A 24,083-nucleotide genomic window follows, 5' to 3' on the forward strand; every position below is an offset into this window, starting at 1 on the left:
CAGTGCCCTAGAACCCCTTTTATCCAGGCCTCTGCGATGACTCTCCATATTAACTGAATCACCAGTCCCCCGGGTCTGAGAAGCAGGAAGCCGACCACCCATTTCCCCAGCCCCCTGGCCCTGTCTGCCTGGGTCCCAGGTGGCTGGCGACTCTTGATACAGAGAAGATGCCACGGCAGCTCGACTAACTGGGCTTCTGTCGCAGATCGTAAAATGTTCAGCTGGTGGCTCTAACAAGTTTCCGTGTTTTGTTTAACTGGGGGAGAACCGGGATTGTTTTAATGGCTTTTGTTGGAGAGTTGTATCCCAGAACACGAGGAGTGCTCGGGATGAGCTGTGAGCTCAGGGCACGTGGGAGGTGGTGTCTCTCTCCAGGCTGAGGCCCACGTGGCATAGGGCTACCTAGGCTTCGTTGGGGGAGGAAAGGGCACAGTCAAAGCGCGGCAGGTCCTGGAAGGACATACAGGCTGGGGGAGAGAGGTCAACAGATGGGCAGCTGGAGTCCTGCAGGTCTGCCACTTTCACCCAACCCCTGTACTGGTGCTCTCTGTGCTGCACACGTCCAACTTACCACCAGCTGCAGGTACAAACCCAGGCTCACACAGCCTCAGGGTGCCGGCCGGAGGAGCAGGCGGCAGTGGTGCAGCTGTAGCTGGACGGAAGCCGTGTTTTGAAGGGGAACTGCCCCTCCTTTCCATCCACTGGCTGCACGGTCTCCCCCTGCTCCTCCCAAGTCCTCCAGCCTGGGCTCGCTGCATCCCGGTGCAGCTGGCGGGAGCGGCTGGGGGATGGGGCTGGCCACAGGAGCCAGAGCAGATCCTGCCAGGGTGGCGGGGCTGGGCCTGCCCAGACGTCCCCTTCAGAATCTCCATATTCCTCTGCTATTCACACCTGCCCTTCCCTAAGCACCAGCCTTCAAGGGCAAAGAGAAACTCTCTTCCATTGCAGATGTACATTGGGTCAGCCACGTGGGGGTGAAAGGGCTTTGTGGGCTGGCTGTTTCTGTGGGAAAAGGTCTCCCGAGCTCCAAGCAACCTGGACCGCAACCAGGACGTCCTGTACCCCTGCTAGTGACAAGCGCAGGCTATGGGGGGAAGGGGACCCCAGCCTTCTGGACTCCAGGCCGTTTGCCCTCCTTCCCTGGCCCCCCATTAGAGGCTTGGGGGATGCCAGTGGGACCAGGCCGGACACTGGAGCGGGTCACAGCCCAGGTGGCTTTTCCCAGCTCGGCCAGCGGTTCGGGTTTGACGGGCTGTTTGCCTCACTGCCCGCTGCAAGCTGGACGTTTCCCTGGGGGTGGGGAGCCAGAAGAAGTGGATTCGCTGCTGGGGTGTCTTGGCTCAGCACCCAGCAGAGGGGAGCATGTTCCCAAAGGTGCTGGTGACTGTCATGGAGCTGCTGGGTTTGAAACTTTCTCTGTAGCCCCAGCCACTGCTGGGAGGCCGGGCTCCCTGGACCAACGACCTCTTCCCCAGAGTGCTGGCCACATTCTTAAGCTGCCATAGCACCACTCTGCTTTGACTTTCCTAACCTAAGGGAGGGAGTGCATATTTCTGGCCTGGGCTAGCTGCTCAAACCTTACCAGCTCCTGGGGACGGTAGCAGGCCAGCTTGGGTCAGCAGAGACCTGTCCGAGCGCCACTCCTGCAAAGGCCATGAACCCCTGGGTTAAAAGCAGAGCCTGCCAGGGGCCCGTTCAGGCGAAAGGCCGGCCAAGAGGGTTCCCAGCTTTGTTACCCAACGTCGCTGCTGAACGACTCTGCTGCAGGCACTGCAGCTTAGGGGCGCCTGCGCGTTGACTCGCGCTGCCTGTCTCCTGGGCTCTCCCCCTTGTGGAAGGAGGGTGCGGGGGTGCAATAGTTTAGTGGTTTGTGCATTGGCCTGCTGAAGCCGAGGTGGGAGTTCAGTCCTTGACGGGGCCATTTAGGGAGCTGGGGCAAACAGATCAAAAAAAATAAGTCGGGGTGGTGCTTGGTGCTGCCAAGGGGGCGGGGGCTTGGGCTCAACGCCCTCCCGAGGTCCCTTCCAGCTCTGTGAGATGTGTGTCTCCATACAGGTAAAAGAGCAGCCAGCAGCAGTGGAGACAAGCACAGGGCTCGCTTGGGTGAGCTTTGTTCTGCCTGCGTGGCAGTAACAATGGGACCCCATGGCACTGGTGCAAGGTGAGCCCATGTTCTTCCAAGCCAGAGTTGGAGGCGTGGCCCCTTTCGGGCTGGCCATGGAGCCCCAGGTCTGCAGGCTCTGTTCCCCCCGCCAGATATTATTTAATGGCTTTAAGGAACGGAGGCGGATGATGCCCCAGTCAGTGCCACAGCCATGGGGGCAGGAGCCGCTGTGTACCCGCCAGGCGCAGGGTTGCCGGCAGCGTTCCCTGTAAGCTGAGCGCTTGGGCGGCTGCCCAGGAGAGATTCAGGTGCTGCCCAGCTGATTAGTGGAGCACCCCCAGCCAGCAGCCTGTGTTCCTACTGGGGGTGCACATTGGGACATGCCTTGGTGCACATAACAAAATTAATTCCACACATGCATGGAAAGAACAAGAGGGCACCTTGGTTGCTGGCCTCTCTGCATGAGCAAGTGCCTTCGTCGTGGTGCACATATGGCCCCAGGGGCTGCAGGGCTGGGCTCAGAGAGCAGAGGGGACAGCACGCACCCCCAGAAAGCAGGGGCAGGGTTACGGGGGGCCCTGGCAGAGTAGCTCCCCCCACCATTTGAGTGGCCGGCTTGCTGGGCTGGCCACTTCTCTGAGCAGCCTGAGGTTACAGCCACTTACGCCTGAAACTCCTAGAGCTACTGGGGGGGCCAAACCCTTACAACCCTCCCTCAGCGCTCGCCCCTGGGTGTAGCCCCAGCAGAGTAAAGCCAGGAGAGCAGGGAGGACTAAGCCTTGTCTCAGTTGCGCCCGGCCAACATGCAACGAATGAGTCCAGCCAGGCCCAGCTCCCTTCCAGGAGCAGCTCTCGCCGGGCCAGACCCCCACCAGAGCTACTGCAAATGCGTCATGGTGTCAGCCCCAGCCTCCTCCTCCCTCTGCCCCCATCAGTGGGAAGAGCCTGGCTGGGCGAGATCCCATCCTCAGGACCCCTGTGCCTGCCCCCAGCTGGCCCTGGTCTCCCCTGCAGGCCCTTGGACGCCGACCTGCTGCCATGGCTACACCTGCCTGGCCAGGTGAGCTGGGAAGTCCTTGGGCGAGCGGACGCCTGCAAGGAGAGCTGGGCATTCTTTCGTGCTGCTCTGCTTTCGTGCCTGCCCTGAGCCTTGTCAAGGGGCCATGTGATCCCCGGCTGTGTGTCAGCCCCAGGGGGGGTGGGGCCGTGCCCCAGGGTTTCACGTTTGCACCGGTGAGGGCCCGGCCATGCCCACCGCTGCCGCCCTTTCACTGGCACGTGGGCAAACAGTGTCGCCTGTCAGCCCTTTCCAGTGTTACCCAACCTGGGACTTCTCACCTTGCTTCAGCTCCGCAGCCCCCAGGGAATGGGCGCGCGTGACGCAAGGCTGGTGACCTCATCCCTGGCAATGACACAAGGGGGGGGTGTGGTCTGTGGCTCACTCTGACTGGCTTGGTGCCACTGGGCCGCGAGCCCAGGGCCCACCCAGCCAGCTGCTGCTGCCCCGTCCCCTGCTTTGGCCAGCGGCTGCCTGTCTCCCAAGCCGGGGACCCGGCGCTTAGTGGCTGGGTTGCTGCAGAGAAGGCAGCTGCATGCACTGCTTTGGCTGGGCAGGGTGGGCTCAGGCCCCTTCCCTGCCAGCAGCCAGTGCTGGCACCCTCTCTGCTCAGCACCAAGCAGGGGGGCAGGTCCTGGGGGGGGTCTCACCTGCTCAGAGAGCAGGTCTGAGAATCTCCTCTCCACCCATACTCAGAAAGGCAAAGGTGTGCGAGGGAAGCAGGGGCGGCAGCTCCACTCAGGGAGCAGCGTTGCCTGTGAGTTGTTCCATGCAGGGGCAGAATAAATTTTGTTATGTGCCCCAAGGCAGCTGCTTCTGTGCACCCCCAATAGAAACACAGGTGGGTGGCGGTGGGTGCTCTGCTAGTCAGCTGGGCGGCACCTGACTCTCCTGGGCAGCGGGCCCAGGGTCCCGCTCCCAGGAGACACGGCCGGGGCGCCCCTGCAGGGAGCTGTGGCCCACGAGGAGCTCCAGATCTCCCGGCTGGAAGGCGGCCGGCTGTCTCTGCACAGCGTGGGGCGAAGGCGGTGGCGTGCAGGTGCCTCGGGGTGGGAGGACGGGGAGACACATACAAACGCTTTGCACCCAGAAGTTTGGGACCTGAGAAATGGAGCCTTGACAATAGCTGGACAGACCTCCTCCTGCCCACCCCTTCCCCTGCCAGTGCCGCCCCTGCCATGGGCCCGTGCCCTGCTGCTGCCTGGAGGGCAGAGAGCCTCCAGCCTGTGCCAAGCAAACCTGCCCCTGCCAGAGAGGGCTGCCTCGGCGCTGGCAGCGCGTGGCCTGTGAGCACAGGGCCGAGGGATGGCTCCCTCCCTGGCTGAACCCGCAAGGGCTGGGCTGGGCTGGGCTGCCACCTGCCAAGCAATGCAGGCACACGGGGCTTCAGCCAAGCGCTGCCCTGTCCCCAGGCTGGTTTGCACAGAGGGCTGGGTGCAGGGCTCATCACCTCCCAGCCACTGGCCAGGGCCAGGCTGAGCCCAGCCAGCTGCAGTTACCACACTGGGGACTTCCCCTGGTCCAGGGCCAAGCAGGCCAGAGCCTATGCCAGCCCTTGGGAAGGACCAGCCCCAGCACAGGAGCAGGAGCCACTGGAAAGGCAGGTTTCCACCGAGCCCAAGATCGCCCTCCTGCAGCCAGCCCTTCAGAGCCTGCTTGGTGGGCTGGCCTCGGCTGGGCTGCCTGTTAACCCTCAGGGAGGGGGCACGCCCCGGGGGTGCAGCTAGGAGCAGAAGGGTGGGTGGGCCCCAACCCGAGCCCCTGTAAGCTGGGCGCTTGTGCGGACGCTCAGGAGGGGTTCAAAGGGTGCCCACAGCCAGCAGTGTGTCTTTCTATGGGTGGTGCACATCCACCCATGCCTTGGTGCACACAACAAAATTTATTCTGCCCATGGAGGAAAAAGATGAGCGGGCCCCTTAGTCCTGACTTCCAGGTGGATGGGCCATGAGCGACCGCTCGCTCCCCTTCTCCCCAGCTACCCGGCCCCCTTTCAAGCCCTGCTGGCCCCCAGACCTCAGGCATCACCCACCCACACGCGTGGGGTGGCTGAGCCAGTCGAGGCAGAGAAGTGGGAATGGAGTGTTTGGAAGGGCGCATGAGCAGGCTGCAGCCTGGATTTCAGGGGCTCACGATGCTGTGGCCGGCTGCAGCAGCCCCGCGCCCCTGCCCAGATTTGTGGGGCCTGGATGTGAAGTGGGCACCGCCTGACTCGCCCCTGGCTACGCCCCTTGCACCCCCCCACCCCAGCTCTCCAGGCCTTCCCAGTGCTGCACGTGAGCCAGGAAGGCTGGACTGCCCCCCCCAGCCTACCCCCGCAGCCAGCTCAGACCGACCAGCGGTGTCCGAGGCCACCTGTGCCATGTGGCCAGACCACAGCAATGCAGCCGTGTGGGGGGGGGATTCCAACTGTGAGTTAAGGGCATCTTGGGCACCACCGTGGCCCATTTCTCACCGCAGGCCTCCCGCAGTGGGGCCTGGCACTCGCCCACTCTCATTCAGCTGCATCTGCCTTGGGCCCACAGCCGCATGAGGGGCAGGTGAGCAGCTGCCAGGCCTGTGCATGTTTTACATATTCCCTTTGGTTCCTAGGCCCTGGTAGTTTGAGTCTCTGCCACCAACTCACCAGGGGCCCTTGGTCAAGTCTCTGTCTCGTGCCTCATGGCACTGGCCCACTTCTGTGCAGCGCTGTGACCCTCGCGGATAAGGCTCCTTGAGCAGCTTTGGCAGCCTGGCTCCCTTTGCCAAAGCTGACACCTTCCAGCTGCTGTGCCAGCAAAAGATTACAGCTGGGCATGAGCAGGCCGGCCTCATGCAAAGGGCTGGGGCCAGCTCTTCAGGGCCAGGCATGAGCCCCCTGGGCAGCTCCTTTCCTGGACACCTCTCAGAGCAACGCCGGCCTCAGTTCATCCCTGAGGCAGATACACCATGCAGCTGCCCATATGCCCCCACCTAGAGGCAGTGGCCAAAGCCACGGGGACCCCCCCCCCCACAAGCTCAGTAGAGGCATCACTTTGCCAGCCCCCCCCCCCCCCAAACCACCCCCATGGTCACTGGCTCAGGCCCCAGAGAGAGGTGGAGGAGCAGTGAGGCAGCGCCTGTAAAAAGAAGGACCCACCCCACCCCATTACCCCAAGGCCTGCTCTGGGCCACCCGGCCCCTGGAGCACTGGGCCAATGATTAACGCGGGTTGCAGAATAAGGAAAAACCTCTCTCCTGAGCAGCTGCCCCGGCCCAGGAGGAAGTAGCCAAGCTCAAAGGGGAGGAGGAAGAGTGCTGGGCGTGCGGAGTTTCCAGGTGTGCCTCACCTGCTCAGGTTGCTATTTAAGTGCAGGCAGAGAGCAACCGGGCCAGAGACCAGCTGTGGCTGCAGCCATCCTCGAGGGCAGGAGCAGCTGGCCTTGGGAGATCCAGAGAGACAAGCCCGCGCGCTCCAGCCTGAGGCTGCAACGCCCGCTTCAAGCCACTCCATCGGCCCCTTCCGCCATGGACTCCACCAGCCTGGTAAGGGCTTTGGCTTGCCTGGCAAGTGGCAGGGGTCGAATGTCCACGAGGGTCAGGCAGGCAGGTGGGTGGGTGCACAGCTGGCTGGTCTCGCACTGTGGTTTGTGTAGCACTACGTGGGGTTGTGTGTGTACCATAGTGCGCTCTGGGCACCCCGAGAAGCTGTGTGGTTTTGTGCATAGGTGGGTGTGTATCTACACACACTGTGCGCAGTACTGGGGGGGCCCTACAGCCATGCTCTGGGCAGGGGGGTGCCCAGCCCCACACGCCGGGAGTCTCAGCCGGCGTGGGGGCCATACACGGCCACGGGGTGGCTGCGTGTGTGGATAACGTGGCAGGGTGGCCAGTCGCCAGGCCGGGACGCTGGGACTGCCTTGCCCCAGGCGTCGGGGTTATGGGGAAGCCGGCCCAGCCGGCAGAGGGGAGGCAATTTCGGGCGGCGTTCGCCGGGGCTGGGACAGGCCATGCAGCTGGTGGGCAGGCCCTGACCTTCTCCCGTCTCCTCCCGTCAGGGGATGCTGTGCGCCCTGCTCCTGTTCTCGCTGGCAGCCACCCACGGCAAGAGGCCCCACCGCCAGCCCCACTGCTACAGCCAGGAGCAGCTGCAGGCCGGGGAACTGCCCACCCACTTTGTGAGCAGGCATATGAAGTGGGACCACTACACCCCCGTCCAGCTGGTGCCATTCCTGGAGCAGCTGCAGCAGGACGCAGGCCGGAGGCGCAAGCGCCAGGTGGAAGGCTGTCCGGTGCTGCAGCTCCAGGCCAGCCTCGACAGCGAGCCCAACGAGCGCTCCCTCTCGCCCTGGCGATACCGGTAGGCACGGCCGGGCAGGGTTTGCGTGGGGGGCACCTTAGTCACTGGGACCTGGTGGGCGGCGTGCTGGGCAGGTGTTAGAGAAGGGGTAGCATTGCCTAGTGGTCTCAGCTCTCCTGGGCTGGACTCTCAGCTCAGACCCTACCGCCCAGCATGACTTTCCCCAGCTGTGCCTCAGTTTCCCCTCCCGGGGCCTGGGCTGACAGCACAGCCCCCTGAACGCCAGCTGATTCCGATTCCTTTGTCGGCTGAGCGGATCTGGAGGGCAGGCCCCAGGAGGGAGCCGGGGCTGATGGGTGGAAGGCAGGAGGTCGCTCTGGAGAGGGGGGGTTACGATCTCTGCCCCCACAAAACAGGGCCAAACAGCTCCAGTCCCTACTCACACCCCAGGCTGGGAGCCCCAGGGGACTGGGGCGCTGCCAAGGAGCAGCTCGCTCAGAGAGCAGCAGGGCCAGAAAGCGCTCACTGCGGTCCTGGAGCAAAGCCCCCCCTTGGGAAATCCCTGCGAGAGACTCACAGCCCTCAGCAAAAGCGAAGCCCTATAGCTAGTTCACATCACATCCATGCCCTGAGGCCAGGGCAAGCTGGGCACCTCTCTTAGGGCTTAGTACCATTCACTGCTCCCTCCCTCCCAGGGCTGGGAGGCAGATGTTTCTGTGCCCATTTCACAGGTTGGAAAACTGAGACCATCCCATTGCCCCTCCCCCCGCTCCAGCCAGTGTTCATCCAAACGCTTTGCTTGGGGCTGCCCCAAGGAAACCAGCCTTAAATAGACCCTGAACCAATCCCCCGATGGTCCAACAATGTGGCACTTGATCGAGGGCCCTTCCATGGCTCCCTTCCCCAGCGACTTACCTATTTAGGGTTCTACCCCTCCCCAGGAGAGAGTGTGCCATGTTGTGCACTGAGGAGCTAAGCGACTTGCCCAAGGACACACCCGATGCCTGTGGCAGAGCTGGGTGAACGGCAATGCCTGGAAACTCCTTTACCTCCGACTGAAGTCCCCGGGCACTGGGGCGGTGGGGAGCGCTTGCACCCGGCGCCTTCCCCAGTGCACGGCTGACCCTCGGCCCCTCCCACAGCATCGACGAGGATGAGAACCGCTACCCGCCGAAGCTGGCCTTCGCCGAGTGCCTGTGCAAGGGCTGCATTGACGTCAAGACCGGCCGGGAGACGACCTCGCTCAACTCGGTGCTCCTGAGCCAGACCATGATGGTGCTGCGCCGCACGCCTTGCCCCACCAGCGCCAGGCCGGGATCCTTTACCTTCGAGGTGGACTACATCGAGGTGCCGGTGGGCTGCACCTGTGTCCTCCCCAAGTCCCGCGGCTGAGCCGGCCCGGCAGGGGCTGGAGCAGCCAAGCTCCTGTGGAGCTTGCTGGCTTCCAGCCTGTGACCCCAGACCCGGTGACCGTGTCACGCAAGCTGTATGTTTGTTTTAAAGCACTTATTTATTTCCTTGGTAGGCCCTATGGAACCGTTTCCCCGTCCTTAGCAAGACAGCCCCAGCCTGCTAGCCGGCCTTGGGCTTGCGTTCCAGCCTGCCGCCTTGTGACCCTGAAATCCAAGCCAGCCGCTGCCAGCGTGGCACCATGGGGGCTTTGCATGGTGGAGAATGCCCTAAAAAAGAGCTGTGAATCCCCATGCCGCAGGGCACCAGCTGACTGCCAGCGCCAAGGGGCAGGAAGGAATTGCCTCCTTGCTTGAGTTAAGTGTAGCTCTTGGAGGGGGGGATTCCTTCCGCTGAAACAACCGGCATTAACCGCCGGCCAGTGGCCTCTTGGGGCGCTCGGTTTGTTGGTCTTGCGTTTATTGCCGACTTCATGCCTAGCTGGCCCCCGCCGTCGCTGGCTCCAGGGTGGATAAGCCAGGCAGCAGGCAAGTCTGTCTTGCTAATTGCACACATTGTGCCAGGCAGTGGCGCCTGGGGAAAAAGCCATTCGGTACAGAAAGCCCTAGCTGGTGAAGCTGCTGAGTGAAGCAACGGCCATGGGTTGCCTCCGTACCCTTACCTCTACCCCCATGAAGTGGCACCTGGTGCTTTTCTGCCTAGGCTTGCCCTTGCTGCTTCACTCTGCAGCCTTACGGTGCTGTGTGGGCAGGAAGACCTGACCATCCAGCCCTACCGAATGCAAGCACTTGGCTGGCCGGCCAGCTGCGTAGTGGGGCCATGAGCCCTGCTCCAGGGCCCAGCCTGCCTGGGCCCTGCGCATGCCCAGCCCCTGGGGGGGGACTTGCAGTGCCCTGCAGCGCTCCCTGCCGCTGGAGGACAGGAACCCGGGGGCGCTGCGTCCAGCCCAAGGCCAGGGCCAGCTAGCTGTGATACTGACGTGTTCTGTGTATTTATTGGTTATTTATTTATTGCTGTGTGGCGAGGGATGCTGTGCCCGGCACTGGAGGGCAATGCCATGGCGCTGAGGCCTAAGATTGGTCGGGGGGGGGGGGGGGGGGGGGGGGCTCACCACTGGGCCTCCTCCACTGAAAGACGCCTTTGGCAAACTGCTGAGATGGTCTCCCAGCCGCCACAGCCTGGGCGCTGGGGCCAGGAGGCTGCTGGCTCTGGGCAGTCGCTGGTGCAGCCAAACGCCAGGGCCGAGCAAGCCCCGAGGGCCACAGCAAGTGACCACACGTGTGCGCCAGCACCAGGCCAGCAGCGGCTCCAGCCCAGCTGGCCCCAAGCACACGGCCCCGCTGCCATGGTGGGTGCTTTTGCTGAGCCTGGCTGGGGGGGTGCCCTTGCCACAGGGCCAGCCCTCCCGGCTGCACAGCTCCCAGGAAATCTATTTATTGCAGCGCCCGCCGAAGGCCGGATTGTGTGCGTGTGTGTGACAATGCCTAATTATTACTGTTATTTATATCGCACTCTTATTTATTGTGGCCCTGTTAAGCCACCCTAGTTAATAGTGCCTGGGGCTGTTTGTCAGCCGCAGCCATGTTCCTGGGCTGGGGCGGTGGCCAGCAAATAAAGGATTATTGACCTATGAAGCCTGCCTGGTTCAGCCTCGTTTGTGGTACCACCATCCGGTGCTGGTGCCTTTCCTCAGTGGTGCAAACTAGGGCTGGGAGCAGCCTGCCCTGGGTGCAGGGGCAGCTGCCAGGAAAGACTCAGGTGCCCCCTACTCAGCACCCAAGAGCTGCTTGGTGAGTGCCACCCCAACACCTCTACCCAGACGGGCTGGCCCATGCCCCCCCCACCAGGCCAATCAGTGCAGGGCAGGCACGGGGGGGTGGGGGGCGACACAGGCAGGTGTGGGGCACAGAGCAGCCACTGCCCCAGAGGGCGGCTAGACAGCTGAGCCGCCCAGCAGGTACAGGCAAATGTGCAGGCACCAGCTGGGGGTGAACCGGGTGGTGGGGGGCAGCAATGCCACCTGCCCTGTGTGCCCAGCCGTTGGCAAATGCGGCAGCCGCCCATGCCGGAGCAGGGCAGCGGTCCAGCCCTGCCATGGCATGCGGCCGCTCAGGCCTAATACGTCCTGCTGCAGCCATGAAGGGCCCTGCCCGGTGGCGTGGCAAGTGCAGCGGCCAGCTGGTGCCCAGCTGACGGCAGGGGGCCCTGTGAGCCCAGGCCCTACACCCCAGGATCTCTCCCGTTTCCCGACCCCTCCCCCCCCGCCCCAAACGGGGCTTCTGGGCAGTTCTCCCACCCCAGCCCAGGTCAGTGGTAGCTGAACACTGTGCGGACGTGGTGGGCGCCTGTATGGCTCTGACACCCCTAAGTACTGCCCAGCTCCTGCTAGCGCAGCCCGGCCTGCCCGAGGGAGCCCTGGCAGGGGGCATGTCGGGGCCAGAGCCCCAGTGGCCCTGGCCCGGCTGCCAGCCCGGTGCAGCCCACCTTGGTGGAGCCAGTGTCCCCTGCAGCCCGACAGGCGCCTAAAATCTCAGCTGCACCCGCTCCCCAGCCGCGGCCCCGGAGCTACACGGGGCTGATTTTTTTGCAGTAGCTAGTTTGCCAGGTGCCTGCCCAGAAGTGGCCCTGGCTGGGGTAGGGGGACAACCCCCCCCCAAAACGAGCACTACAGGAAGCCAGAGGAGGGGTTACCCCCCCCCCCCACAGCCTGTCACCATACCACTAGCCGAGCCAACGGGCACGGAGCACCCACAAGGCGGTGGTGGGGAGGGGGCAGCCCCGGCTTGGGGCCCTCAGCTGGCTGCACCTGGCTCCCGACCCCCCCACGTCAGCGCCAGATGAAGCCCGGGCCTGCTGTGGGCCCTGCCAGGGTGTTTGCAGCCATTACACAAGGCAGCAGGCACGGCCCAGCGTGTGGGGGGGGTGGGCACGTGCAGGCAGGGGGCTGCAGCTGGGGGGCAGAGCCCCAGCATCCCCCCTCCCCCAGCCACTAGCACCTTTTTAATTTAACCCCAGCAGCACAAGTGCACCTGGCAGCCCATGCAAGGCCGGCACCCGCTGGCGAGAGGGGTGGGCAGAGCTGGTCCCCGTGGGGGCCCAATGCTCCCCCAGCCACTGGGCACCAGCTGGGTGATCTAGCACGAAGGACTCAGCCCAGGAGAGGGGCCCCAGCTGGGAAGCGCGGCCAGCCCGGAGGCAGCCACCAAGCCCCTCGGAGGCCGGGCTTCGCACCCCCTCCCCATCGCCCGTTGGCTGGCTGGGCCGGCTCGCCCTTCAGCGCACTGGCTTTTGGGCAGCACACTATGGGCCCATCGCTCCCCGGCAGCCTGCAGGAGTCAGGCCCCCCTGCGGGCATTGCACCCCAGCGCTGGGCGAGGTGCATACGCCAACAGCCCTGGGCCCCGCTGCCTTCACGCACACGGCCAAGGCCCCCAGAGCTGCAGTGCCTGTCCTGGAGCAGCACACGGCCGAGCAGGACCACAGCACCGCACGGCCCATGGCCCAGGCCAGCCTCCCACCCGGCAGGCCCTGCGGCACTGCCAAGAGCCAGGCCGGGCGGTACCGCTGCACAGGGTGCCGCAGCGTGGGGCCCTGGGGCGAGGCAAGGCCAGACACGCAGGCGGAGACATGAGCTGCCCGGGGGGCGAGCCAGGGGACTCGGCTGCTTGCCCCTTCGGACACCAGGGTCACTCCAAGCCAGGGCAGGTGGGGGGCCCCAACCCTCCCCGGCCCTATCGGAGGCAGCCGGTCGCAGCGTGCCAGCTTTCGGTGCCCTGCCTGAGAGCAGCACTCAGCTGCTCAGGCACTCGCCCCAGGGGGATGCTTGCAGAGGCAAGGGCCACCTGCACCCCACCCTCCACGCCTGGGGGGCTCCCTCCCGCTGCCCCTTCGCCTGCCCAGGTTGCGCTAGGCCCAGCGGACATCAGCCAGCCCCTTGCCCAGCACCATCACGGCTGGCAAAACCAGGCACAGAACAGGCCTGGGATCCTCGGGCCTCCCCCCTCGGCCCATAACTCCCCACCTGCCTGTCTGAGCTCCCCCGGCCTCCCAGCTGGCACCACCCGGCTGAAGGGCACCCGCAAGGCCCCAGCGCCACCAGCTGCTGCCACACACCTCCAACCCGTGACTGCCGGCGGCTGGGCCCCCCCGGCTCCACCCAAGGAACAAGCCCAGCTGCCACGCCAGCCTGGCCTCTCCCGGGGGCTAAGGCCCCCATCTCCCCCACCCTGGCTCTGACCTCTCTGCCGGCGCCAGGCCTCCAGGCACAGCCAGAGCCACGCTCTGCTCCCCGCCGGCTGCCGGCTCCCTTGGAGGGACCCTCCCCCCAGACCTGAGCACCCCATGCCGAGGCAGCCCCCCCCCACTTTGCCTCCCCCCGCCAGTCAGCGGGTGGGGGCCCTGGCTGGCTCTGAGGAGCAATGGCCACAGGGCAGCGTCGCTTACGGCCTGTCATCTTCTCCCCTGCTGCATTGGCCTGGGTAGCTTCTGCCCCTCCCTACCCCCCACCTCTGTGGGTGAGTCCGGCACCTCCACCTAGGACCACTCGGCACCCCCCCCAGTGCCCCCACAGACCCCTGGGAGCTTCCCCCACCCCCAGCTGCTGGCCGATGCCCCCCTCCCTCACGCCCCCATTGGCTGGGGAGCGAGTCTGCCAGCAGCAGCCTGGCGGCCCTGGGGGAAACCCAGCCCAGCGGTGTCCTGGGGGCTGGGAACAGCTCCAGCTGTACCCGCACCGTGGGGCTGGGCGTGCCGAGGGGCTCAGCTGCGAGGCCCTAGTACCAGCTGAGGATGGGGCAGAGGCCGGCGAGGAAGAAAACACGAGGCTCCGGGGATCCCTCCTGCCTGAGGCCCCCCTCACACAGAGATCAGAGATCACCTCACTCATTTTATTGAGGTACCCCAAGGAGACGGACCCCATCACGCCCGCACACAGGGGAGGGGCGGCAGGAGACGCCCCCCGGGGCCCCCACACCTCTGTGCAAAGGAACACAGGGCTGCCAGGTTGGGCGACGCAGGAAGGCAGAGGTGGGGGGACCAAGCTCTGTAGCTGGGGGCAACTGTGTGTCCGGGGGCAGGGAGCACGCTGGAGCCTGGGAGCTGGCAGCGGGTGGGGCAGCTCGGTGCCAGGCTGGGCAGACGGTGCTAGGCCTTCGTGGTGACGGGGATGGGATTCTCCTGCCCGGCCTCCTCCGAGGGCTGCTTCTTGCGCGTTTCCACCGGGGGCCGCGGGGGCGGCATGCTGGGGGGCTGCTTCATGGTGCCTCCTCCCACCTGCAGCCGCTCCGGGGCCTTCTGCTCGATGGGCTTCCACTCCTCGCCGCGGATGGCCGCCTGCAAAGCATCCCCCCCAAGGCAGTGAGAGCCGAGTCCTCCCAGCCCCAACCGGCCACCCTCACCCTACCCCCGGCACGGGCGCCCGCCCACCCCACTTGGGTAGAGAAATGTCTCGGGCAGCCCTAGGCACGGCAAAGGGGATGGGGGACTCAGAGGTGAGCGCCCCCTTCCCCCTGCCATCCTCCCACCTCTCCAAACACTCAGCCCTCACGAGAGACTGTAGCTAAAGATCACCCACCACCGTTTGCTGCTAGGGAAACTGAGGCACGCCCCAACCAGGCGAGAAGCTGAACCCAGGAGTCCCAGTCCCGTCTTCTCCTCACTAGACTGTGCTCCTTCCTAGACCCAGAAATGGAACCCCAGAGTCCTGCGCCTCCTTTGCGCTCTAACCACAAGGCAACGCTGCCGGGCGACACGCTCCTGTCATCTGTGTCTCTGATTCAAACACAAGCAAATGAACAGATGACCGGAGGGCGGGAGCGCGCAGGGCGAGCGCCAGTCTTGGGAGGCCAAGACGCCAAGCGCGGTCTCTTTAGGAATAAGCCCCCGGGAGGACACTAGCCAGGCAGGGGAGGTGCAGCTCTGGGGACTTACCAATAAATAGATGGCACTGGCTATGCCCAAGCACACGGTGCCCAGGATGGTGGATAACAGGAACCCTGCAGGCACCGCCAGACTGCGAGAGAGAGGAGAGAGGGGGGAGGTTTAACTCAGGTGTCTTTTGAAGACCAGCCTCCTAATAAATCAGAGCACAGGTGTGCGAGGAACATCGGGGGAGCAAAGGGCAGAGCAGCCGGGAGCTGGTTCTCTCTGGGAAGCCTCATGGGGGCGCAGGATCCAGGCAGTCGCTTACCCAGAAATTAAACCTTTTTTCCCACCTGGCGAGTTGAATCGTTGGGTCTGTCCAGGGCTGGCCAGACAGAGCTCATCTGCCGGTGGGGGAGCGGGTGCCGGCCATAGGGGGCACAGGGGAAAGCTGAGTAGGGTGCCGACCCCAAACCAGCAGCGTTCACTGCCCGCTCCTGGCTCCTTCCCCCTGCAGCCTTTGGGGGACTGGGGCAGACTTCTCCGCAGGCTCAGACCCAAGCCGGAGGCCAAACAGCTGCCAAGCCCGGCGAGCAGCCTGTTTACACACAAACTGACTGTGAAGTGAAGCTGGGGAGCTGCCCGCCGTTTGACATCCAGGAAGGGATATGAAACCAGCCCCTGCCGAGAACAACACGTGGCTTCCCCTCCCCTACACACATGAGACTGTCTCCTGCTGCCTTCTGTACATCCCACGCAACACCCACAGCCCTGCTGAAATGCAGCCACCTCTGGGGAGGAGGACACCAGCCTACAGGGCACACGGCGCTGCATAACAGCAGAGGAAAGGAAGCCTTAGGGCCGGATCAAGGGGAACCCCTGCTAAAAACGAAAAGACTCTTGGGACAGAGCACACAGGAGCTTCCACTCACCACCTTGATCCACCTCGGAAGGGTGAGGGCTGCACTGGCCCAAGGGGGATCAGGCCCCACGGCGAGAGGGAATTAGGGATGGCAAAGCTGGTGGTTACGGAGCGAAGCTCACCCACTCCATCCACGCTGGGCTGGGCGTCACTGGGCAGCAGACATGGCTGGCCTGGGGCGTGGTTAAATGTAACCTAGTGTAGGAGCCAGCGGTTGGTGTCTGGGGGCGGAGGAAGGGACAAAGGAGACGGCAGAGACCACTCCCCGCCCCCCCCGAGCCAGCCGGACTTACGCAGCGTGCAGGATGGCCCGGACGTAGTAATTCCTAGTGACCGGCCCGAAAACCTTCACCACGGCGGTCAGGTACTTCTGGCCGCTGCAGGGGGTGGAGAGAGAGTGCACACAGGGAAGCGGGGTCAGAGAGGCATGGGATCCCACAGAGGATGGGGCACATGATCCAGAAGGGCAACGCCCTGCCCCACCCCCATTCCCAATCCCATGCCTCCGCCACGCCCCTCCCCTGCCCCCGTCCTGACCAGGGGATCTCACAGCTGCCCCTGCCACAGGAAACTTGGCCCGACAGAAGTTGCCTCCCGTCACACCAGCCAGCAGCAAACAGGGCAGCGACCAGCAGCCCCAGCTCTCTGGGGAGCTGACCCACAACCTGCCAGCAGCCAGAGCAGAGGAAACCCGGCAGCTGTGGAGGGGGCTGGCACCCTGGGCACAAGGCTGCAGAGGACCCGAGCCACGGCAGGTCATGCTACCCCACTGCCGACTTCCCCAGCACAGCCCCAGCGCAGGCCTGCAGCGGTGAATTCTCAGGCCACGGATGCATCTGGGGCCTTTAACCCCCAGCTGAGCTGTGCATTATTGCCATGGAAGCGCCTTCGCCAGCACCCCGCTGCAAGGCGAGACCTTATCTAGCAGGCCACCCTCCCGGCGGAGAAAAGCCGCTCAGCCACATGTCATGCACCCAGTACTACAGGAGATTCGCTTTACCAGGCCTGAGAGGCAGAGCAATGCCAGACCGGATCTGACCGACAACCTGCCTCCCGCCAGCTTCAGAGGAAGGTGGGAGAAACTCCACAGCGGACGCTACGGATCCCACTGTCTGCAGGGCAGAGGTCCTGCTTAACCCTTCTCAGGGAGCTGCTGCCCTGCAGCACAAGGCTCTCCCAGGTTTCATCTGATCCAACCTAACCGCAGATGCTCTTTTCAGGCCTCCCCTTGTCTAAATCCCTCCTGAGGATCCCACGGGGCTCCTGGCCTTATTTCATGCTGCAGTGAGTTCCAGAGGGTAACTATCCACGGCACCAGCCACCACTTCCTTTCCCCCCACCCCTGGCTCCAGGTCATCCCATCAACAGGCGGGAGGGGCAACAGGCGGGGCCAGTGTGGGCCTGGACTGAAAGCCAGGGAATCCCCCTGGTAAGATCACAGCCCCAGGTGGAGAGGACTTACCATCGCTCCATGGTGGAGCCCTTCTCCCGCTTCCCCCGGGGGTATTCCAGCAAGCAGACAAGGACCCCAGCTGCTCTAAGCAGGGCCAGTTAAGGAAAGCAGCTTCCCAGTCCCCCTCGCTCCCCTGGGCTACCACCCAACGAGCAGGCTCTGGGGGGCAGCACAGACCACACTCAGCTTTAGCCCCATGAGGACGGGACAGGCCTTTCCCAGGCTCCCTCCTGCACTCGCTGGCTGAACGAGGCCGTGAGCGGCAGCCCGACGAATGCACGACCCCACCCGTGGCCAGGGACAATGCCGGACGGTCTGGAAGGAGAAGCCGACGTTGGACAGCTAACGACGACAGGGCTAGGGTGAGACCAGCGGGCCGATCCCAGCAGGGAAGCGGGAGAAGAAGAGAGTTTGCCCCTGAAGCGTGAGGCTGGCACCCCACTGCTTAGGCAGACAGCCACAAAGGTGGTTAACCGGAGCACGGCGCCCGCAGCAGCCGGGCAGGGTCGTGCTTGGACCCTGGAACTTGGCAAGTCAGTTTCATGGCTTGTCTATAGCAAGTTCCACTTCCAGGTTCTCCTCGGCAGGCCCCCAGCTGCTGCTGCTGCTTTTAGGTTCCTAACAGCTGGGGGAGAAGGGGCTGGAAACGCTTCCCTTCCCCCAAACTTCTTTGCAGTCTGACCTTGTAAATTGTGGCATCTTCTCCACTGACCCCCACCTCCCAAAGAGCCTGAGCCCCGAGCCGCCTGTCTGCCCTTCTCCGCCGATGCCTGGAGGAGCAAGGCAGGAAATGCCACCTTTGCCAGCAGGATGTCTGGGAGCCTGGGGCCAGCTGGCAGCTCTGGCAAAGGATACATGGAATAAGCAGCGAACTGCCAGCCTTTGAACTGAGCCGCTACAGCCACGATCCCTCCTGCCACGAGAACTGAGAAACGAGGGAGAGAGACAAGGTTAGTAAAACAGAACAACCAGCCCCACGCTCTGTCCTTGGGGGACCCCACAGCTGAGCTCCGCTCAGCCCCTCACAGGCTCTGTCCCCGCTACTCTGCCCCCAGCGAACCATCATGTGGCTCCCACACGCCGTGGCAGGCAGGGTTATTTATGGAGACCAGGGGCCAGGCGAGGGATGGAGCAGCCCCAGTTTTCCTGCACAACAGAAACAGGGCCCCTCACGTGGTACAACTTCCTACTGCCCGCTGGGCACCCCCTTCCTCACCAGCATCGTGCCACAGACTGAGCCTGCATCAGATTGTCCTGGCTTTTTTAATCACACCCGTCCTCAGGGGTAAGAGCCGGAAACTGGCTCCAACCTGAGAAAGGTTTGGGGAGACCCTCGGAGGAGACCGAGCTGGAGAAGTAAATAGCCCCACACCCTACAAGGCGCGAGCTGAGGCGGTTGCACAGTGAGCGGAGCTGGGCTTTGCACCAGGGAGAGGGACCCCACCTGGGTCACTCTGTGGTTTGGTCAGTTACTCTCCAGCCTTCCCTCCCTCTGCCTGGGCTGGCACAGCTGTGGGATGTCGGTACAGCCCCGGCTTGTGTTCCACTCGGGTCATCCGCCACAGACAGGAGCCATCACCTGCAAACCACGTCAGCCCGAGCCGAAGGCTGGGTTTAAATGTCAGAAGAGCACCAGGGTGGAGGGTGTCCTGTGTACCTGGGCCTTGCACCCTGGGGTGGGCGTACGTCACTGCAAGGGAAAGCGACACCTCCAGGACTTGACTGGCGCTGGGGCGAGGTGGTAGAGGAGATGAACGATGAACTCAGCTGAGCATTACAGGGAGGACTCAACCAGAGGCTCCAGAGGAAAGGGCCCCTTGGGAGCACATCAGCCCCAATTACTGCAGGAACTGGTCAGCACCTATACACTAACCCAGACACCACGACCATCACCACATGGGCTCCTGCCCACAAGTCCTGCCACAGCCATGCACTGAACCCAGCTGCATTCTTTCCCGGGGAGAAAAAGGAAGATTTCACTAGTTACCCAGAAGCCCTGGCTGGGAACTAGCAAAGGGACTTTCCCACGGTGTTACCAGAAGCTTCAAGCACAGGAAAAATCTCTCCAGCTTCAGTCACCTCAGCTGCAGAAAACCCCACTGCCTGGCGAGCCCTCCCCAGAGAGCACACAGCTGTCATGATAGCTGGGACCTGAACCTGCCAGCGGGCACCAACACAGCAGGGCCACCACTGCCCTGAAGCCCAGCCCGTTCTGCAGGAGGGTTGCAGGGTGAGGTCACCCCTCCTCCGGCTGCCTGGGCAGGAATGTGGCTCTCACTCTGGTCAGGCCAGTCCAGAGGCTGCTGTTGAAAACGGCCACTGTGCCATCCGCCAGGCTGAGCCCCGGGAAGAAAGCAGCAGCAAACAGACTGATCTTGCCTGGCTCTTCACTCCCTGCCACAGCCCCTCTGGACTAGTCACAGGCCAGCAGATTTGATCTGAAATAACTTAGCCAGCCCCAGAGGGAGTGTTAGATCTATGGGCGGACGTGCTACATCTCCGAGGCAGGCCCACAGCTGGGAAACTTCCTTCTTTACTGGTCAGTTATCTGAGGACACATTCCTTCCTAGCTCCAAACCAGAAACACAGCCGTAACATTCTCCAGTCCTCCAGCCGGAGCGATAACCCTACAGCACGGCGTCTGCAGGGCAGGGAGAGATTTCCAGCTCTGATGAAGCAGGTCTTTGCCCATGAAAGCTTATGCTCTAAAATATCTGTTAGTCTATCAAGTGCCACAGGACTTCTTGTTGTTATTTCCAGCTCTGCGATTTCTGTGAAACCAAACAGCCCTGTTGTCAGCCTTCCCCCCCGACTAACGACTCCTGGAGACTTTTTGTGTCTAAGCATTAAAAAGAAGAACCACCACCCAAAAGCACAAAGCTGAATCAGCAGCTTACTGGGTCCCTACCTCATTGGCCTGGCAGCCGTCTGCCACTCTCTCCCACCACCCTGCGACGGGCCACACAGCTTGGATAATGACATGCATATGTTGCTAATTAGGCCCCGATCACTAATGAGGCCTACGGCCATGCACAGTTACTCAGTTAGCCAGCGTAAGGATTACAGGCCAGGTGCCAGAGCCACGCCTGCTTCAGACCGCTTGAGAAGGAGCCTTCCCTTCAGACAAGCTGGTCCATCCCTGCTCACGACAGGTGTCCTGCACCTTGGCCGAAGGACCCGGCCCAGCCTGTCGGTGCCAAGTTCCCAGACCTGGGGAACCTGCACCTGATCTGGACGGGCAATTCCCACGCGCCCGGGCAGGGGCACAGGCCTTGCCGACAGACGTGGCTGCTGCCCGCAGCACCGCGCAGCTACATTGACAATGGGCCGTTTGCGCTTCAGGCTGGTGCTGGCCCGGCAGCTCCCAGAACAGCTGCTCTGCGCTCGCATCCCCATCACCCTGCACAGGAGCACCAGCACAGCCGGCCCGTCCACCGCACGGGGTGGGGTGGTCACCCCAGCCGTCCTATGGACAGGAGATGAGAGCATGACCTGGGGCAGCGCGTGGGAAGCAAGGGAAAGCAGTGACAGCAGCCGCAGAGGACCACCTCCCCTCAGCCTCTCCCCTGCCCTGCACTCACCTCGGGGAGCCAGCGGCTGCCTGCTCCGCCCTGCTCCTGCAGCGGGCCGGGAGGTAGCAGCAGAGTGCCCCATGGAGAGTGGGGCAGGGGAAGAGCCTGCCCCAGGTAATCCCCAGCCAGCCTGGTCGGGGAGGGGGAAGTGGGAGCAGTGGGGAAAGGGCAGGCCACACACTGCCCGGGCCCCTTGCCTGGGGCACTGGGGGGACAGTTGGGCCAGGCCCCACCTCCCTTCAGGATGGCTCTGGGCGCCAGCCACGGAGCTGGGAGCAGGAGACACAGGGTAGGTCTACACCGTGGTCGGGAAGCGGACCACAAGGGCAGAAGGCAGAACTGAGCCAGCTCAGTACAAGTAGCAGCGTGGGGGCAGCGGGGTGGGTCAGGGGCCCAGAACGTACCAAGCAAGGCAGTACATCTCACAGGAGTGTTGCCACTGACTGCCGAGGGCCCCGAATTTCACCCCCCAATACCAGTACTTCTGGCTACCGGTTTTAACCCCCTCTGCCAGCGAGGGTGCCGGGTTGAGGGCAGATTTGGAGCCATGCAGCACTGGGCCAGTGGGGCTAGTGAGTGGGCTACAAGAGGCCCTCCTCCATCTCGGCAGGCTGCCAGCTAGTGGTACCCTAGATGCTCTTCCGGGATGGTGAGAGGTGGTAGAAGGCGCACACGGATCTCACCATTATTGTGCGCAGTCAGCACGCAACTCACATTATGCGCCCACGCATTAGGTGCATGTCACTGTAGTAACACCAGCGGGAAAACATTATGCCAACAGTACGCTGGTGAGGCCACATCTGGAGTACTGCATCCAGCAGCGGGCCCCTCAACAGAGGAAGGATGTGGATGCACTGGAGAGGGTCCAGTGGAGGGCAACAAAAATGATCAGGGGGCTGGAGAGTGTGACCTGCGAGGAGAGGCTGAGGGATCTGGGCTTATTTAGTTTGCAGAAGAGAAGAGTGAGGGAGGATTTGACAGCAGCCTTCAACTTCCTGAAGGGGAGCTCTAAAGAGGAGGGTGAGAAACTGTTCTCAGTGGTGACGGATGGCAGAACAAGGAACAACGGTTTCAAGTTACAGAGATGAAGGTGTAAGTTGGATATCAAGAAAAACTGCTTCCCCAGGAGGGTGGTGAAGCACTGGAATGTGTTACCGAGACAGGTGGTGGAATCTCCATCCCTAGAGGTTTTTAAACCCCAGCTTGACATAGTCCTGACTGGGATGATTTAGTTGGGGTTGATCCTGCTTGGGGCAGGGGGCTGGTGTCAGTGACCTCCTGAGGTCCCTTCCAGCCCCGGGATTCTGTGATTCTAAGACAGAAACCAGCGTTATCCAGCGAGCCTGCATGTGGCCACAGCAAACTAAATGTCTTATTGTCCACACACACAACCCCAATGGGCCCCTCGCCACAGGCTGCCCTAGTCTAACTTGGTGCTTCCTCTCACCGGACGTAAGGACCTCCGGTCACCAAGCAGCAGAAGTCTCCCTTCTCCCCATCTCATTCCTCTTCCCACAAGTCCCACTCCCTCACACAAACTCACTCTACCTGTGCTTGTTCTCCGCCTGCCTCCGAACAACACAGGTGCCCTAATCGAGCGCACTTCTGGTTGCAGCTAAGCCAACTTTGCAACCAAGTCACGGCAGTAGGGGAGGGAGACGCGAGGGCATGTGAGTGTCACAAGCTGATGGGGGATTGCAGCTCACCACCTCTTGGGAAGAAGGAAAACCTGTCCTAGCTCTCAAAGGTCGCTGCCCCAAGCAGTGCGTCAAACAGGCCCAGCCCCTCTTTGACAGGGTGCCACGTCCCTGGCTTGGCTGGGGCAGCTTGCGGCATGGGCCCCGCTCTCCCCGTATAAAGGACAGATGTAGAGTTCCCTGCCTGCGCAGGAAATGCGACACCAGGTTTGGGCACCTTTACGCTGGGGCACCTGCCTGGAACATGGAACTGAACCGGTGTAAAGGGGAGACACACACACACACACCCCTCTCATAGAGCTGGAAGGGACCTCCGGAGGTTACCGTTTAACCCACTGACTAGAGAGATGGGATTGCTCATCCCAACTATGCAGCCGGGCGACAGGCCCTGCACGCTGCGGTGCCACCGAGAACCAGAGTCGGTGGCGTGAGCAGAGCCCCCATCCTGCAAGGGGAGCTGTGGTGACTGTCGCCAGATGCCGCCAGGCCAGTGGCCGGGACTCGTCAAGCCAGAGGAACGGCAAAGACGGCAGCAAGGCTGCTTCCTTCTCCTTTTTAGTCTTTCACTTCCTCAACCTGGGCCCAGCCAGCGCCCTGCAGGGAGGCCCAGGGGGGTGCTCGCCAGGCCCCTCTGCCTGGGGTGGGGTCCCCAGTGAGGAACACAGCAGGCGGGGAACAGTGCGCAGTGAACTTGTTCACAGAGCCCGGAGTCGTCACTGCGTCCCCGGCACCAACAGCCCTGGGGACCCGCAGCCACTTGGGACCTTCTCAAACCTGCCGTTCTCCAGCGCCTACCACCCCCAGCGCCTACCACCCCCAGCCCCTACATTCCTCCCCTCCCTCTCCCCCAGCCCTTCCTATCCCCTCATCTCCCCTTCCTCCCTCTCCTAATCCCCTCCTCCCAGCTCCCCTCCCACCCCCACCGACCCCAGCTCCCCCCCATCCTCTTCCAACCCCTACCACCCCCAGCCCCAACCTTCCTCCCCCCCCCAGCCCTTCCTACCCCCACCCCATCTCCCCTTCCTCCCTCTCCTAATCCCCCCCCAGCTCCCCTCCCACTCCCACTGATCCCAGCTCCCCCCCTCCTCTTCCAACCCCTACCACCCCCAGCCCCAACCTTCCTCCCCTCCCCCAGCCCTTCCTACCCCCACCCCATCTCCCCTTCCGCCCTCTCCTAATCCTCCCTCCTATCCCCACGATCCCCGGCTCCCCCTCCCCCTCGCTCTCACCCCCACACCCCCCCGCCCCACTCACTGAGCCCGGACGCCAGCGCCTGCTCGTTGGCCCACATGGCCCACTCGATGCGCCCCATGGCTGCGCTGCGCTGCGGGCGGAGAGCGGAGCTGCGGTGGCACCAGCGGGCGCCCGGGACACGCTGCGCTGCGCCGCGCCGCCCGGCCCCGCTCGGCTCGGCCCGGCCCGGCCCGCCCCGCCCCGCGGCCAGCCCCACCCCCGGGCGGCGCGGACCCCAGCCCGGCCCGCCCGGCTAGGGGCGGAGCCACGCGGCAGCGGCTCCCACAGGCTTTAGAACCCGCCCTGGGAGGAGGCGTCGCCCCGGCCCCCGCGGGGAAACTGAGGCACGGGGGTGCAGCGACTTCAGGCTTTCCGCCAGCCCCCGCCGGGGGCAGGCAGGGACCTCCCCCGGCTTCTTGTCTCCTGCCTAGGAGGCACCAGCGGCTGCTCGGGCTGGAAGTGCGAACCAGAGCTGGGGGGGGCCGGGGTCCCCGTGCTTGGCTGGCTCTGGGTCCCGCGGA

The 24,083-nt window shown here is 63.5% G+C and overlaps 2 protein-coding genes across 2 annotated transcripts; one reads left to right on the forward strand and one right to left on the reverse strand.

Moving 5' to 3' along the window:
- The first annotated feature begins 6,482 nt into the window (after positions 1-6,482).
- IL17C (interleukin 17C) lies at positions 6,483-9,924 on the forward strand. Its single transcript, XM_075008843.1, has 3 exons — positions 6,483-6,662; positions 7,175-7,476; positions 8,559-9,924. The coding sequence occupies exons 1-3, from the start codon at positions 6,645-6,647 to the stop codon at positions 8,806-8,808; spliced, it is 570 nt and encodes a 189-aa protein (XP_074864944.1). The 5' UTR covers positions 6,483-6,644; the 3' UTR covers positions 8,809-9,924.
- A 3,774-nt stretch (positions 9,925-13,698) lies between these two features.
- Positions 13,699-23,748, reverse strand: CYBA (cytochrome b-245 alpha chain). Its single transcript, XM_075008340.1, has 6 exons — positions 23,584-23,748; positions 17,916-17,985; positions 17,070-17,144; positions 15,901-15,984; positions 14,755-14,836; positions 13,699-14,157 (listed from the first exon to the last, which is right to left on the reverse strand). The coding sequence occupies exons 1-6, from the start codon at positions 23,639-23,641 to the stop codon at positions 13,969-13,971; spliced, it is 558 nt and encodes a 185-aa protein (XP_074864441.1). The 5' UTR covers positions 23,642-23,748; the 3' UTR covers positions 13,699-13,968.
- Between the last annotated feature and the right edge of the window lie 335 nt (positions 23,749-24,083).

Source organism: Carettochelys insculpta, chromosome 14 (assembly GCF_033958435.1).
Source record: "Carettochelys insculpta isolate YL-2023 chromosome 14, ASM3395843v1, whole genome shotgun sequence".
In the NCBI taxonomy this organism is placed as follows: domain Eukaryota; kingdom Metazoa; phylum Chordata; order Testudines; family Carettochelyidae; genus Carettochelys; species Carettochelys insculpta.

Bases quoted from the DNA above. Each gene is read 5' to 3' on its own strand.
- IL17C (XM_075008843.1), top strand. The intron at 7,477-8,558 runs GTAGGCACGGCC...CCCCTCCCACAG, and splicing joins CTCTCGCCCTGGCGATACCG to CATCGACGAGGATGAGAACC.
- CYBA (XM_075008340.1), bottom strand. From the start codon at position 23,641: ATGGGGCGCATCGAGTGGGCCATGTGGGCCAACGAGCAGGCGCTGGCG. The intron at 14,837-15,900 runs GTAAGTCCGGCT...TCTCTCTCGCAG, and splicing joins CGGGCCATCCTGCACGCTGC to TCTGGCGGTGCCTGCAGGGT. The intron at 14,158-14,754 runs GTAAGTCCCCAG...GATGCTTTGCAG, and splicing joins CCAGTGCCATCTATTTATTG to GCGGCCATCCGCGGCGAGGA.